Raw genomic sequence first — 14,294 nt, 5'->3', positions numbered from 1 at the left:
TACTTTTTTTTTTTTTACATGTAGCTGGAGAATGAAGCAAGACAATGAGAAATAATAAGAAAAAATGTAGAGAGAAACTGAAGATGTCTTCCAAAGTCCAGCTAAGCCCTCTGATATTTTCTCATAAAGCTATAATTATTAGAACTGCTTGTTAGCTGTGTCTGCAATGTGTAAGTCCGACAGGGCGAGGAGCCTAGGGAGACAATTACATTTCCTTGCCTAAATGAAGTGTCCTTTTATGGTCTAAGGCAAGGTCAGAAGGAAAGACAGCAGCTCTGGTTTCCCAGAGCAGATGCTGGGGTTCTGTGGAGGATGTAGGCCACGTTCACAGCTCGGTGCACAGTGAAGAAGTAGCACATGATGCTGAAAACTGGCTCTTTATCATCTCCACTGTGTCCCAACGTCATGGATCTTTGATGGGCGTTTTTCCAACCAAGCTCTATTACGTGCCCCAAAGGAGCAAGATTTTGTGCCCAGAACAGGGCTTGGCTCATAGTAGGTGCTCAGTTGCTATCTGTTTAATCTAATTGTTGAATTGACTCCTTCATTATTGACGTATCACGACGCATGACTGTCTATGGTGGAGCAATGACTTTATACGTCATTTTAAAAAATGGCGGGAAGTTGGTGGGCTCTTACCAGTTTATTCTGGGGGAAAAAAAAATCAATGCTCCATTCACAAACTCCAATAGTAGCTAACCAACATAGAGTTGACACACAGTCGCTGAATTGTTTCCTTCGTGGGAATGGCTATGGGAGTGTTAGTGAACGTAATGTTAATTTTTACTAGTTCTGACTGAGGTTGAGAGATTATTCTTGCTGCGTGTGAAGTTACAGAGTATTTTCAAAGGACTACTGTTGTTTTACCTAGAAGCACAGGATCTTTTATTAGCTAAAACTTTAATAGGCATGAACAGGAAGGCAAGCAGTCTCCAAAGGTAAAATACCGATGGGACTAACATGACAGTACCGTGATGCTTATGACAGTGTTCACGCAGAAATCAAATCCTGGACCCACAGCTGATGGCGTGCATAAGGAATCCTTTTGAGTTCTTGCTCCCCCGCTCTTTTTGTTTTTTTGCAAAGGATGGTTTTTAGACTGGGTTTCTGCAACTTAGAGATAACATTCCGAATATGTGCAGAAAAATAAAATCATTTCTCTACATTTACTTAAGAAGAACAACAGAAATCAAGTTGCAATTATAAGAAATTCTGAATGGAGGGAGGTAGCCAGTGGTGAAGTGGTTCATCACATACTGTGTTGTTATGGTGTCGGACACACTTACTTCCTGCTGGGTTTTTAAGACAATCCGGCCAACATATCCTTCCTCTGGAAACCAGCTGCTTAAAATCTGCATGATCTCTTCTTCTGGACCAATGGCTCTCTGGAATGGTTGTTTCCTGCATTCATTTTTTTCTTTAGATATAAAATATTTTTCTTCCATCAAAAAATAGTCTGTGACAATAGGTTTGGTGTCTTGTTCAGTAGTCAGAATCTAAAGAAAAAGCAAAGGCAAAACTTCAATTCAAAATAAGCCTATTTTTCTGGTGCCTGGGTGGCTCAGTCGGTTAAGCATCTGCCTTTGGCTCAGGTCATGATCCCAGGGTCCTGGGATCAAGTCCTGCATCAGGCTCCCTGCTCCGAGGGAAGCCTACTTCTCCCTCTGCCTCTCTCTCTCTCTCTCCTGTCTCTCATGAATAAATAAAATCTTTAAAAAATCCCCCCAAAACCAAAATAAACTATTTTTTAAAAGATTTTATTTATTTGATAGAGACAGAGCGAGAGAGGGAACACAAGCAGAGGGAGTGGGAGAGGGAGAAGCAGACTCCCCGCTGAGCAGGGAACCCAATGCGGGGCTTGATCCCAGGACCCTGGGATCATGACCTGAGCCCTGAAGGCAGATGCTTAATGACTGAGCCACCCAGGCGCCCCTAAAATAAACTTTTTTTTTACAGAGAACAAATTGGGTGGTTACCAGAGGGGAAGTGGGTGGGGGGATTAATGGTACACTTATTATGGTGAGCACTGAGTAATGTATAGAATTGCTGAATCATTACATTATTGTACACCTGAAATCAATATAACACTGTATGTTAACTATACTTGAATAAATACACACACACACAGACGAAATAAGCCTATTTTTATGGTGTTTACATAGATTCGATGTGTCATTTATAAGTGAGACCTACTCTGCAGCGTTGCATAATTCTTCCTGGAAGACCTAAGAACTCTCTTATGTCCAAGAAGGATTGTTTATGTTCATTCTGGGCAACGACACAATTTATTCATAATCCCCAGACAGCATAACTATTTTTCCCACAGCTGGAATGAGAGCTTCTACTGAATTACCAACTTGAGGCTTCTCAATCTATGCATTTAGCTCTCTCTGATCTTGTCACTCAGGACCAGTGGCAAAGACCCTAGCACAGCTTTTACCATCATCCCTTTTTCTCAGGTTGGAAATGGTTGTCTTCTAATCTCATTTGCTCTAAGTTCCTGGGAATTCTCCTTTCAATTAACTCTTGACACTGTGCCTACAAGCTTGTTTGCTTTGTTGGCGACAGACCCTGTGCAGTCAAACAGAGCGGCTGAGACGAGGCTCTGGAGCCAGACAGACCTGGGTCTGAGCTCTGCCTTTAATACTTAATGGCTGTGAGGGGTTGGGCAAGATATTTAACCCCTTGGAGGCTCAGTTTCCCCGTCCATAAAATGGGAATAGTAAGAGTAACAGCCTTGTTTTATGACGGAGGCACCGGTTATGAAGCATGACCTGGCATGTTATGAGAACTCAGTAAACACTAGCCTTCGCTACGGCTCCTCTGGCTGACGCATTGCTTCACACTCATACAGATTACTGTCAAAAGGCTCAACTCCAAGTGGGGACAGAGAAAGCTGCCACCATCTGGCTTGGATTAGGCAAACACCCTTCTCCTTGCCCCTGCAATGATGCAACTACCAGAGTCAACACTTGGCACTGTTTTGTCTTGCTTGGAGGAAAAGCAGAGTGAGCCGAGGATGGTGGAGGCAGAAGATTCTCAGGAAGACGCTGTTCCCTTCACCCCAGTCCTTGGTCTATAATCAATGCTGGGCTTTGGCTCCTGTGGGGGCAAGACAGCTACTGCAACAGGTAATTCAGGATGTGAAGCTTCTAGGAGTGGGTCAGTGGGTATTGTCACCCCCCTGAGAGGGCTGCCATCACTCCCTCCTCAGTCCAGCTTTATATCCATGGCATTATTCACATGGGGTGACAATAAAGTAATGGGTTTCTTTCTGTGGGTGGTCTATGGAAATACTGCCATACTTAAATTTTCATTATAGAGTCTCCAAATCTCCAGCAATAGTTTGTGATAGTGGACACTGAAGTTCATGGCCTGATTGCTTTAAAAAACAAAAACCCAAAAAACAAATACCACCCCCCACCCCAAGTCTTGGTAGTAGCTTCTGTTTGATAGTCTATGAAATCCGGCACTTAAGCTGTTTCCTCTGATTTTAAGTCAATTATAAAATGTTGGGCAGAATGTTGCCTGTCCATAGAGACTTCCTCTCAAAAACCAGAACTATTTATTACTCTTACTCTGTATGGTTGTTTCATTGGTTTTTAATCTCTAACCTCACCCCATACATTCTATGATCCCTTCAGAGAGAGCCTAAGGGTCACTCCTCTTGGTCACTGCTCCCTTGGTCTATCCCCAAGGAAGAGGAGGGATTCTGAATTGGGTTAGGGATAAAATAGTCTGTGACTATGTTAGGTCACTGTGCCAAGCAGGGGTGGAGCTTCCAGTGTGAAGAGAAAAGACATTACACATGGGTTTGCCTGTCCTTTTGAGGAGCTGCCTCCCTCCAGATGCTGTTTTGTTCCCGGCTTCCTCACTCTGACATGTCCTCCCATGGGGCGGTGGCCTACAGAATGCAACAGAGATCTCTGGTGGATCCCGAGCAGAAGCAGGACCACATGAGGGGACTCAGGCCAGGGCTGCTGCAGGGTTTAGGGCAACAGGACTTCGTCCTTGTGTCAGGCCCTGCTGGCCTCTTTGTACTACAAGAGGGGTGGTACCTCAAGTGTTGAGATCAAGTGCCAGGGGAAGACCGACAAGGGTCAACATGCTCAACATGCAAATAAAGGCCTAAGGCCGGAGGGGCTGAAGATGTCTTCTTGGCCATGTGCTCCATCCTGATGCTCTAAAACTTTTTTTTTTTAAAGATTTTATTTTATTTATTTGAGAGAGAGAGAGAGCACAAGAGGGGGTAGGGTCAGAGGGAGAAGCAGACTCCCCGCTGAGCAGGGAGCCCGATGCGGGACTCAATCCCTGGACTCCAGGATCATGACCTGAGCTGAAGGCAGTTACTTGACCAACTGAGCCACCCAGGTGCACTGATGCTCTAAAACTTTGATCCAATTCCTAGGATGGCAAACAAACTTCATTCAGCTTGTGTGCGAATTCTGATTGATTAGTAAGCTCTGCATTAAAAAGGGAGATGGGGCCTGGGTCTAGGCTTAGAGGGAAAGAGTACACATGCTTGGAGAGCTACTCATTCTGGTTTTTATCCTTCCTGAGCCCTAAGTTTTTATGTGTTTGAAGAATTGTTAAAAATTCTTTTCTACGGGTTAGCTTGTCTAGTGGTACCAAGTTCTCCCAGATCATTCTTAGGGTGGATCTCAGTGTTGAATTACATGAATAACCAAAAGGCAGATCATCATTGTGGACTTTGTGTCTTATGTATGCTTGTGTTTACACATGCATTTACACACACACACCCACATACACACACACTCATATATATAGATGTGGGATTCTCCCAACCATGGGCATGGTGGACTTACTTGTTGGAGAAGCTGCTTTGCCTTGGTGCCTCCATTTATGGAGAAAACAGTAAAGGGCTCTGGACCCGGGACCCCATGCACTGTGACTCTGTGAGTCTGCAAACATTTTCTTTCTTCTGTATTAAACATCTGTCAAGGAAGATCACATGGTGTCTCATTCATTCTCATTCTCAAGTTATTTCTAGGCTATATTCAATAGAGAAGTACTAGTTCTTAGAAGTCTGTAGGGGGACACATAAATGCAAAAGAAGACCATTCTTCTATAACCTGATGCATCTGTTTGTGGTTGAAGAGGCCATGGGCATCTTCCTTAATAGTCTAGTGAGGATATTAGCAGCATACCACCAAAATAATAATTTATTTTAAATAATAGTGATTCTTTCCATCCTAACTAGGAGACTGATATTATCTGAAATGTATATTACTTAATGATGAACTGACCTCCAACAGTGTCTATTGAGTTCCATCTCTCTTTAGGCTCCTGGGTTAGAATTTTGGTTGGTAAGATGATAAATAGAATATTATGGCCTTGGAGAGCTCACTGCCCAGGCACACAAATAATTATAATATGAAAAGCATTTCTGTTTTAGGAAAAGCTGGGGGTGTGTGTGACTCATAACTTTTTGAGCATTTTGTATATTAAAATATATTCATTCAAAATACAAAATTCACTGATGGAGAGCTGAATCAGACATTATGCCTGGCCTTGGAATTATTATTTTATTTTATTGTTATTTCTGTCCCCAGAACGAGGACAAAGCCTCCATAAAAACCTCTAAAAGATGGGGTTCTGAGAGCTTCTGGGTTGGTGAACACATCGGGATGCCAGGAGGCTCTGCACCCCCTCTCCCTAGACCTCATCCCATGTATCTCTTCCATTTGGCTGCTCCTGAGTTGTATCCTTCATAAAAACTGGTAATAGTAAAGCATGTTTCTGAGTTCTGTGAATGATTCTAGAAAATTCCTGAGCCTGAGGAGGAGGCTGTGGAAAACTCTCGAATTTATAGGTGGTCAGTCAGCAGTACCAGCGACAGCCACTTGCCACTGGCACCTGAAGTGAGGACAGTCCTATGGGACTGAGCCCTTAACTTTGGGATCTGACGCTAAGTCCAGGTAGATGGTGTCAGAACTAGATCGAAAAGCAGGACACCCAGCTGGTGTCAGAGCTGAAGTAGCATCAGAAAAGACACCACGTATTTGGTGTCAGAAGTGCTGTGAGGAACAGTGGTTCATTCATGGCGTGTGTGGCATCCCCATTGCTAGTAGGTATCGAGGGCAACCGACCCTGAATCCCGCCCTAAGCCTGCCTCACCTTGTGAAAGCATCTGATTCTTGCCCTTAGGTACCAGGCAGCCCTGCCCCTGCTACCCAGTCCTCTGCACACGTACGGGCAATGCCTCCCTCCACCTTGACCAAGGTGCTGTTCTCGACCCTGGCTACACACTAAAGGGAAAGGGAGGAGAACCTAAGGAAATGAAGTCAGGACAGAGAGAGAAGACACTGACGAGGTGAGGGGGAGAGGAGCAGAGAAGAAAGCTGGGGGATTTACAGGCGGCCATGGCAGTGCCCAACCAGCGCCATTTGTGAGCATACACGGCGCCTTTCCACGGGCTGTTAGCACTATGTTGAAGGATAAGATTGATGCAACCACCATTGTATCAGACGATTAAGCATATAAAGAGGTAATCAATGGGCACCCTTTAAGATTCAGCTTTAAAGGGCAAGATAATGGAATCAACCGGTTAATTAAAGCAGTGCTACTTAAGTAAACAACTCTGCATTACTGGGGTGAGTGCTGGTCCCGTGGTTCTCGAACTTCAGTGGGCATGGAACTTACATGGGGAGCTTGTTAAAACAGAGACTCTGCAATGGTGGCCCTTTCTGTGGTGTTCCTGTCTCATTTCCAAGAGGGCCGATTCTGCATCTCCCCACGCTTGCCTTGCTTAGTCCTTTCCCCACGTCGTTATTTTGGGTTCACCCCCCCGGCAGGCACTATCATGTACTCATGAAGAACATGGGCTTTGTCACTAGAATAACTTGGATTTATCGCTGTGCGACCTCAGGTATACTTAACTTAGCTCTGACCTTCCTCTTCTATGGAGTGGGGATCAATAGCGATTTCACGAAGTTATTGAGAGGATTAACTGAGTCGGGACAGATGTAAAGTGCTTAGAAAGTGTCAAGGGCCAGACATTATTGTGACTATCACTCCCACTGCTACCTAATTAATAACTCTGATGGGCCAGGATCCTGTGCCACAAGAAAGCCTACCCCCAGCGTAGCAATGCTTGCAAACGTGCTCAGTGAAACAGAACTTCATTACCAAAGAGGCTGGCACGGCACTGCTGGAGGAATTTTCTTCCATCCTTCTGCTGTTTATGAATAAACTAGAGATTTCCAAGACTTCATTGTGGAGGTTTCGTAGCTGAAGATGCCGATATCCTGGAATAATGCAGAATTGGGAGAAACCTGTTAGCCACGCACCCCAGAGCTCTGCACAGAAGACACCCCAGGGAGGGCAGTCAACGGTCGGGGGAAAATCAGGCCTTGCGACTGGTGGGGAGTGGCAGCCAGGAGATGCCTTTTCATCGGCAGACTGCTGCCCCTGGGGACAGTTCTGGATCACCCAGTGGCAACCAACTTGTCTAGGTACTGTTTCTAACATAGACTCAAACCGGAAATCCTAAACTCAAACAAAATATACTAGGAAAACTTGACCATCTCTGTATCAAGTCATCTACAGTCACTGTTTTACAAATATTCCCTCTTAGAACAGTTTTAGTGATAATATTCCTACAATAGAGGGTTGGCTAAGTAAGTTATGGTGTGAATGTCTGTATAAAATGGAGTAACAAGCAGCCAGTAAAAGTGGTGATGAAGATGCATGGCTATCAACATGAGAAGTTGCTCCCTACGTACATCAGGAAGTGAAAACCAGTAAGGTGCAAAGGACTAAGATTAGTAGGAAGCCTATTTGTTAAAAATATACATTATGTAATATGTATATGTATGCATATTATGTATAGTATGTAAATACATGGGCAGAAAAACAAAGCCTGCAAAAGAAATACACCAAAAGTGATGGTTTTGGATGGGAAATGGATGGTTAAAAAGAATTGTTTTTGCTTCTCTGTACTTTCTCATATTTCTGTAATAACTCTTATGAACTGAATTGTGTCCTCCCCAAATTCTTATGTTGAAGCTCTAACTCCTAGGATCTGAGAATGTGACTATTATCTGGAGGTAGGGCTTTTAAAGAGGGTTAGGGCCTTTAAGGAAGTTAAAATGGGTCATTAGGGTGAGCCCTAAACCAGTATAATTGGTGTCCTTATAAGAAGAGATTAGCACAAAGACCGAGAGAGACACCTGGAGCCATGCACACAGACGGGGGGACAACCATATGAGGACACAGCAAGAAGGTGGTCGTCTGCAAGCCAGGGAGAGAGGCCTTGGGAGAAACCAATCCCGCCAACATGCTGATCTGCAGAACTGTGAGGAAAGACATGTCTGCTATCTAAGCTCCCAGTCTGTGGTGTTCTGTTATAGCGGCCTGAGCTGACTAAGGCAGTGACCATGGGCTGCCTGCATGGTGGGGAAGAAAAACAGGGAAAGAACAAACTGTAGAAGCCCATCACATGCTTGTGGCAGTTTGTGGTTGTGGGAAGAAGTACTAGAACCTTGGTACTCAGAGCAGACCTGCAGTTCAGCATCCCTGGGAGCTTGTTAGCAATGCAGAATCTCACGCCCCACCCCAGACCTACTGAGTCAGAATCCGCATTTTATTACCAAGAGTCCCAGGAAACTCTGATACACATCAAAGTTTGAGGAGCAGACACAGCTAGGCCAACGGGGGCCGCAAGCAGAAGCTGCAGGAGAGCGCAGCTAGGCTGAACCACCTCAGGCCAACAGCTCCGGCCTTGGCTCAGCATTCTCCATCTGCCCCTGCTCTGCCCCCCACACCCAGTCCAGCTCCTGACCCTGGGCGTGGCTGGGGCCTACTCCCACCACGGCCTGCTGATGCCACAAGCATGCCTCAGCCCGCCTCCTCTCAGCCTTTTTTTTTTTAATTTTTAAATTTTTTTAAAGTAAGCTCTAGACCCAACGTAGGGCTTGAACTCAGGACCCCCAGAACAAGAGTCCCCTGCTCTACCGACTGAGCTACCAGGTGCCCCTGGGGCTCCTCTCCTAACGTCAGTCCGTGCTCTAAACCCGCCAGGGTGCGGTGGGTGCTCCTGGGAAGGTGCGTGCGGGAGCACAAACATGCCTCCCCACACAAGCAGAAGCAGAGGCCGCACTCTTAGGGGATGTTGTCAACACCTCCGATTTTAGGATAATGTAAAAGAAAATTCTCTTTTGAGATGTTCGTCAACAATGTTCAAATCTGTATTATTTCTTTGTGCCTCTTATTTTAACTTCGTGCTATGGAAATTTTAAACCCACACGAGTCGAAGGAAGAGCATCATGAACTCCGGGGAATCCATCACTTAGCTACAATAATGATCAGCATTTTGACAATTTTATTCTACCTCGTTTTAAAGCCTTGAGTGGGATGATTCTCTGAGCGGTTACGGCTGAGCTGTTGTTTTCCACAACTGCAAAACGAAGAAATATGAGGTCTTCAAAGTGAACCCGGAAGAGAAACTGTTCATTCCACATGGGGTTCAGAGTGTTCCGGTGGATGGGCTTTGTGCGGAAGTGGCAGCTGTCTAGGGGCATGCCCAGCACGTCGACTTCGATACACGGGCTCCCCGTGCCACTGCTCGGACACACGTTTTGACCAGAGACAATCTGAGGGGGAGAAAAGGATCTAAATCACCGAAGATGCAAAAGAAACAGAGCAATCTCTACCTCACTGCTTCCCTCCACCAAGAGGGACAGAGAACACTCTGGAATGAACGCGGTAAATGGTTAACAAAGTTGCTAAAAAAAAAAGAGAGAAGTGATTGTAAGCAGGTCATCACACGACTGGAATCATGTGAAAGCCTATTTTGTCAACAGCATTCACCTGATTGTAACCCTTCAACTGTGAAAATGTTCAACTCCTTTCAAAAACCAAGCAATGAAGATGATTAAGTTTCTCAAGAAGGCAAGAGAAGAGGGGACTGTAGGCAATGTAACCGAGCATTGGTTCCTAACATTCTGTTCAAAAGGTTTTCGGTGGATATATTTGATATACCCCAAATCTTTTTCTTTTCTTTTTTTTTTTTTTTTTAAAGATTTTATTTATTTGACAGAGAGAGACGCAGCAAGAGAGGGAACACAAGCAGGGGGAGTGGGAGAGGGAGAGCAGGCTTCCCACCGAGCAGGGAGTCCGATGCGGGGCTCGATCCCAGGACACTGGGATCATGACCTGAGCCGAAGGCAGACGCTTGACGACTGAGCCACCCAGGTGCCCCCCCAAATCTTTTTCTTGAAGAGTGGGTTTTGGCGCAAGTCTCAGGGAATGTTAAAAATCAATCCACAGCCTTCTGTAAGTAGATGGAACTCTACGTGAGTCCAGCTGAAATGGTCAGACGGAAAGGGGCGGCTGCCCTTGTCTTGGGCCCAGAAGAAAGCAGTTTGGGGGGGGACACATTGATGGGATCCCCCCGCCTCTGAGGTGTTGTGAGCCCAGGCTGTCCGGCAGTCTTCCTTTGCAGCCAGACAAACAGGATGTGAACTTGGAGAGAAGAGATAACTTCGTCCCTCTCTGCCTTTTCTATCACCATCCAGTGGTTTTTTTCCCTCTATCAACTAAGTGGGAGTGAAAGAACAGGGAATAAATCTGGGTGATGAGCTACTGGGGCTCAGCTGTTAGAGGCAGCCTGTGAAGTTCTGATCAGTTAATTAGGTAATAAACGGAATAAGTAGAGGCCCGGGAATGATATAGGTTAAGCTGCAAAGAGAAAAGATATTTAATTGATTTGTATATTGAGGCCTGTCTGATCTTTTAAGAACTTGTCAGAGTTTAAGATGATCTGCTCTAACCAGGAGCTCAATGTTTATGGGATCCACTCACAGTTATAATGCTCGGGGGCTGGAGGACAGAATTACCATCATCAATACACAGCTGAAGCAGGGACCTCATAAATCCACTGACTGGGCTCTGGCAGATACAGGGCCTGGTGACAGCGTACCTAAACCATAGCCACTGCTTTCTGAGAGGTAAAGACATGCCTTTGGGAACTAAATCTGCATGAACAAGACTGTGACATGAGACCTTTGTAATACCTTGAATTCAAGACCAGTTCATATTCAGGAAGGCTTACAGATCCTACTATAATCTGAAAACAGAGGCCATGCTTACAGTTAAGGAATAGACGGCAGGCTCCATGTTGTCCAGGTCTCTTTCCAAGGGCGAAAACTTCTGATACATGGGACAGTTCTTGTCCCACAGAACTGGGGGTTTCAGAACATAACCACAGCCACCGTTGGCCTCAAACATGGCAGCATTTAAATGCAAGGGGAGATCTGCAAAATAAAGTCAATATTGCTTGTTACTTGGTGGCTCACGTGTCATCTTACACATTTACTTTTAAGCTCAAAAGAACTTTGGATCCATTTTCCCCAAGCTGAAGCATGAAGAAGAGATGACCATGCATTCACGGCATAGACTGAGTGCCTACTGCACCTGAGACACAGCTGGTGACAAGACGAGGAATCTGCCTTCGCAGAGCTCACGCTCTATCCCACGTTCTGCTACTTAAAAACTCTTGCAAATAAAAATTCACAATATCCATCCGGAAAAATCCTGGAAATACCTCATTTTATACTGAATTTTAGAAAGGGTAATGGCATTTTCGTATCCCCATGCACCAACCATTGCAGACAGTTGTATGAGCAATTGTGGCTTTTTCAAATAGAAGATGAAATCTTAGGAATACAAGAGGGTATGTGCTATGGTGAGTGCTGTGAATTGTGTAAGACTGATGAATCACAGACCTGTACCTCTGAAACAAATAATACATTATGTTAAAAAAAAAAAAAAGAAACATTTGTTTTAAATGAAAAAAAAAAAAGGCTAGGAGAAGAGCCAGAAAAACACACCTTGTCTTTGAAATCTCAATTTCAACCCATAAATCATAATACTTCTACCTCTTTGTTAAATAATTGTAATTCCATATGAAAACAAAATCATCACATGTGATTCACATCATGTCCACAATCCCCTCAATCCTCAATGCCTGGAACTCTCACAACAGCTTCCAGTATTTGGGGGCCAAATTTTATTTGGCACCATTCTCTGATGAATGATTGGACCCCTGCACTATTTTTGGACTCTTCCACACTCAAATGATCATCCAATGGCGCAAGTCTGTATAAAAGTGGCCCAAATGAGCAAATAGTTTACGAGAAACATCTGACAAATGTTCCCTTAGATAGATTCCTCCCATGGGCAGAGTGAACTTTGCTACATGGACCAACATCAAGGAAGAGTGTGGTCAGCACCATGGAGCAAGGAGAAGTTGGCCTTCACTCATCTTGTGTGTCACATTTCTCCATGTACGTGGAGTTGGCTGCGGCCATGTGCCAGAATTTGAGGGGGGGGGAAGATGTCTTAGACACGTGAGAGCTCCAGGGGACTCGGCCTCCTTATCTACAAAATTAGCACACTAGACCCCACCTCTCAGGCCCATCTGGTCCCCATGTGACTGATTCATCGAGGCTACAGAGGGAAGCAAACTAGCCCACGCCGCTGGTAAACATGAAATGGAGAAACGTTCCTAATGAAGTTTTAGCAACTCCCACTCACTGCGCCCTTCCCGGGCACCAGCCCCCAATGCCAAGCAGTGTATGCATCAGTGCCTCCATAACCCATGGGGTAGGTCCTGTTAATATTTTCATTTTTATAGATAAGGACATCAAGGCACAAGAAATGAACAAACTCAAGGCACGTGGCTAATGAGTGGTGGATGTTGGCATTCACACCCAGACAGCCTGACCCAGCTTAACTACTGAACCAGGTAATGTATATTAACTACCGAGTCTGAACTGCTGAAGCTCACAGGGGTATCATAAAGACAAATGAGGTGATGTGTGAAAGTCCCTCCCCCGGAATGTGGCACATAGAAGGTGCTCGATAAACAGTAGCCATTAAGTAGGACTATGATGTCAACACCCATTTGGGTTTGAAGTCTGAATGCTTAGCAATGTGTCATCATTGTAGCTTTCCAAAATCTGAAAGCACTTTTTCTTAACTTTCATTTGGTGATCCACCATGTAAAACAGATCCACGTGGAGCTGCTCAGTTGGAATAAAAGTGGGACCTCGAGTCCAGTCGTCCTACGGTCCTACGGCTGGTCCCAGAACTTCATCTAGGGCTATAGTTTTAAAATCCTGGTTCCAACCAATTGGACAGAGCATGTAGGAATCTGTGTAACACCATCATCCCTCTCAGTTGATGCATGTGATGGCGTATCAAGCATAGCATCACCTTTAAAGTCTTCCGTTCTTTTAAAAACTCCACATTAAGTAGACACCATTCTCATAATACTTATCCCTATATTTGGGGGCTGGGAAAGTCATCATAAAGAGTGTGACAATCATTCAAGAAAGCATAATAAATATTAACAGAAGCTTGTCTTCAGATTAGGGCTGAAGGTCTATATATACTTGTAGGTCCTAAGACATGAGGCAAAAATTGTTCTGCCCCGGATGGAAAGAGCTTTGCAGGACTGTTGCCAGCAACAGCCAGGGTCTGTCTGCATGCCAAGCTCAGGTGAGTTTCCCAACTCAAGAGCTGGTTTTACTTAGGAGACGTGGGATACTCCTGGTTCTAGATAACTGCAGACCTTCCAGGAGCTGATGGAGCCATTAGAGATCCTGGGAAGAGATCAGCCTTAGTCTATGGACACCCCTTTGGGGCATCAGGGTTCCCTGAAATTCAGGAAGTGGTAAGGTAGATGATCCATAGAACATATCTGGAGACTAGAGGGACACTGGGAGGGGGGTCTGGTTATTTGGTTGGGACATTTCATGGAAAATCAAGCACTCCCTAACCTAGAAATTCTTTTCAAAAATTAAAAAATAATTATTCCAATGTTGACTCTTAATTTGGACTTGCATTCACAGAGAAGTACCTAGAAGAGATCTGGACCAAAACTCACGAACTACAGGTTCAGACTGCAGTGGGGCTGATAGAGACAATCTGTTTCAGCTCAGTGCAGCATGCATTTATTGAGCACCTATTGTGTGCAAGGTCTTGCTCTGGCTCTACCCCCAGTTTGGAGAAATGAAGACTATTTTTACAGATGAACACACGGAGACTGCATGTAGCTTGTGCTCTGTCCAGTGTGGGGAGAAGTTTATCATTGCTTGCCATATTGGAATCAAGAGAGGATATATGGCGGTACTCCCTCCTGGGAGTTGGAAGGTTTTGCAGAGAAACTTGAGGATGAACTGCACAACACTGCCATCTGCCTCCTCTGAGTGGGGAAGCTCCAACATGCTCTCTGGCTTGACTTGGGACAGAGGAGAAGCCTTCCCGGG

At 44.9% G+C, this 14,294-nt stretch overlaps 1 protein-coding gene and 1 long non-coding RNA gene across 2 annotated transcripts in view; one reads left to right on the top strand and one right to left on the bottom strand.

The window, feature by feature from the left end:
* PLCE1 (phospholipase C epsilon 1) overlaps window positions 1-14,294 on the bottom strand; it is a 315,612-nt gene that overhangs the window by 9,422 nt on the left and 291,896 nt on the right. The window contains exons 25-29 of the mRNA XM_035025358.1: window positions 11,113-11,276; window positions 9,353-9,614; window positions 7,150-7,268; window positions 4,827-4,955; window positions 1,287-1,496 (exon numbers count right to left, since the gene is read on the bottom strand). Of these exons, the coding sequence (XP_034881249.1) occupies window positions 1,287-1,496; window positions 4,827-4,955; window positions 7,150-7,268; window positions 9,353-9,614; window positions 11,113-11,276 (884 nt within the window). The remainder of the gene's footprint in view (window positions 1-1,286; window positions 1,497-4,826; window positions 4,956-7,149; window positions 7,269-9,352; window positions 9,615-11,112; window positions 11,277-14,294) is intronic.
* LOC118023988 lies at window positions 2,094-13,627 on the top strand. Its single transcript, XR_004682971.1, has 3 exons — window positions 2,094-3,131; window positions 12,659-12,769; window positions 13,425-13,627. It is a non-coding gene; the product is annotated as an uncharacterized LOC118023988 (long non-coding RNA).

This window comes from Mirounga leonina, unplaced genomic scaffold, assembly GCF_011800145.1.
Source record: "Mirounga leonina isolate KUSES-001 unplaced genomic scaffold, KU_Mleo_1.0 Mir_114, whole genome shotgun sequence".
NCBI lineage: Eukaryota > Metazoa > Chordata > Mammalia > Carnivora > Phocidae > Mirounga > Mirounga leonina.
Note: the sequence above shows the minus strand (reverse complement) of the source record. Positions and strands in the feature narration are given on the sequence as shown.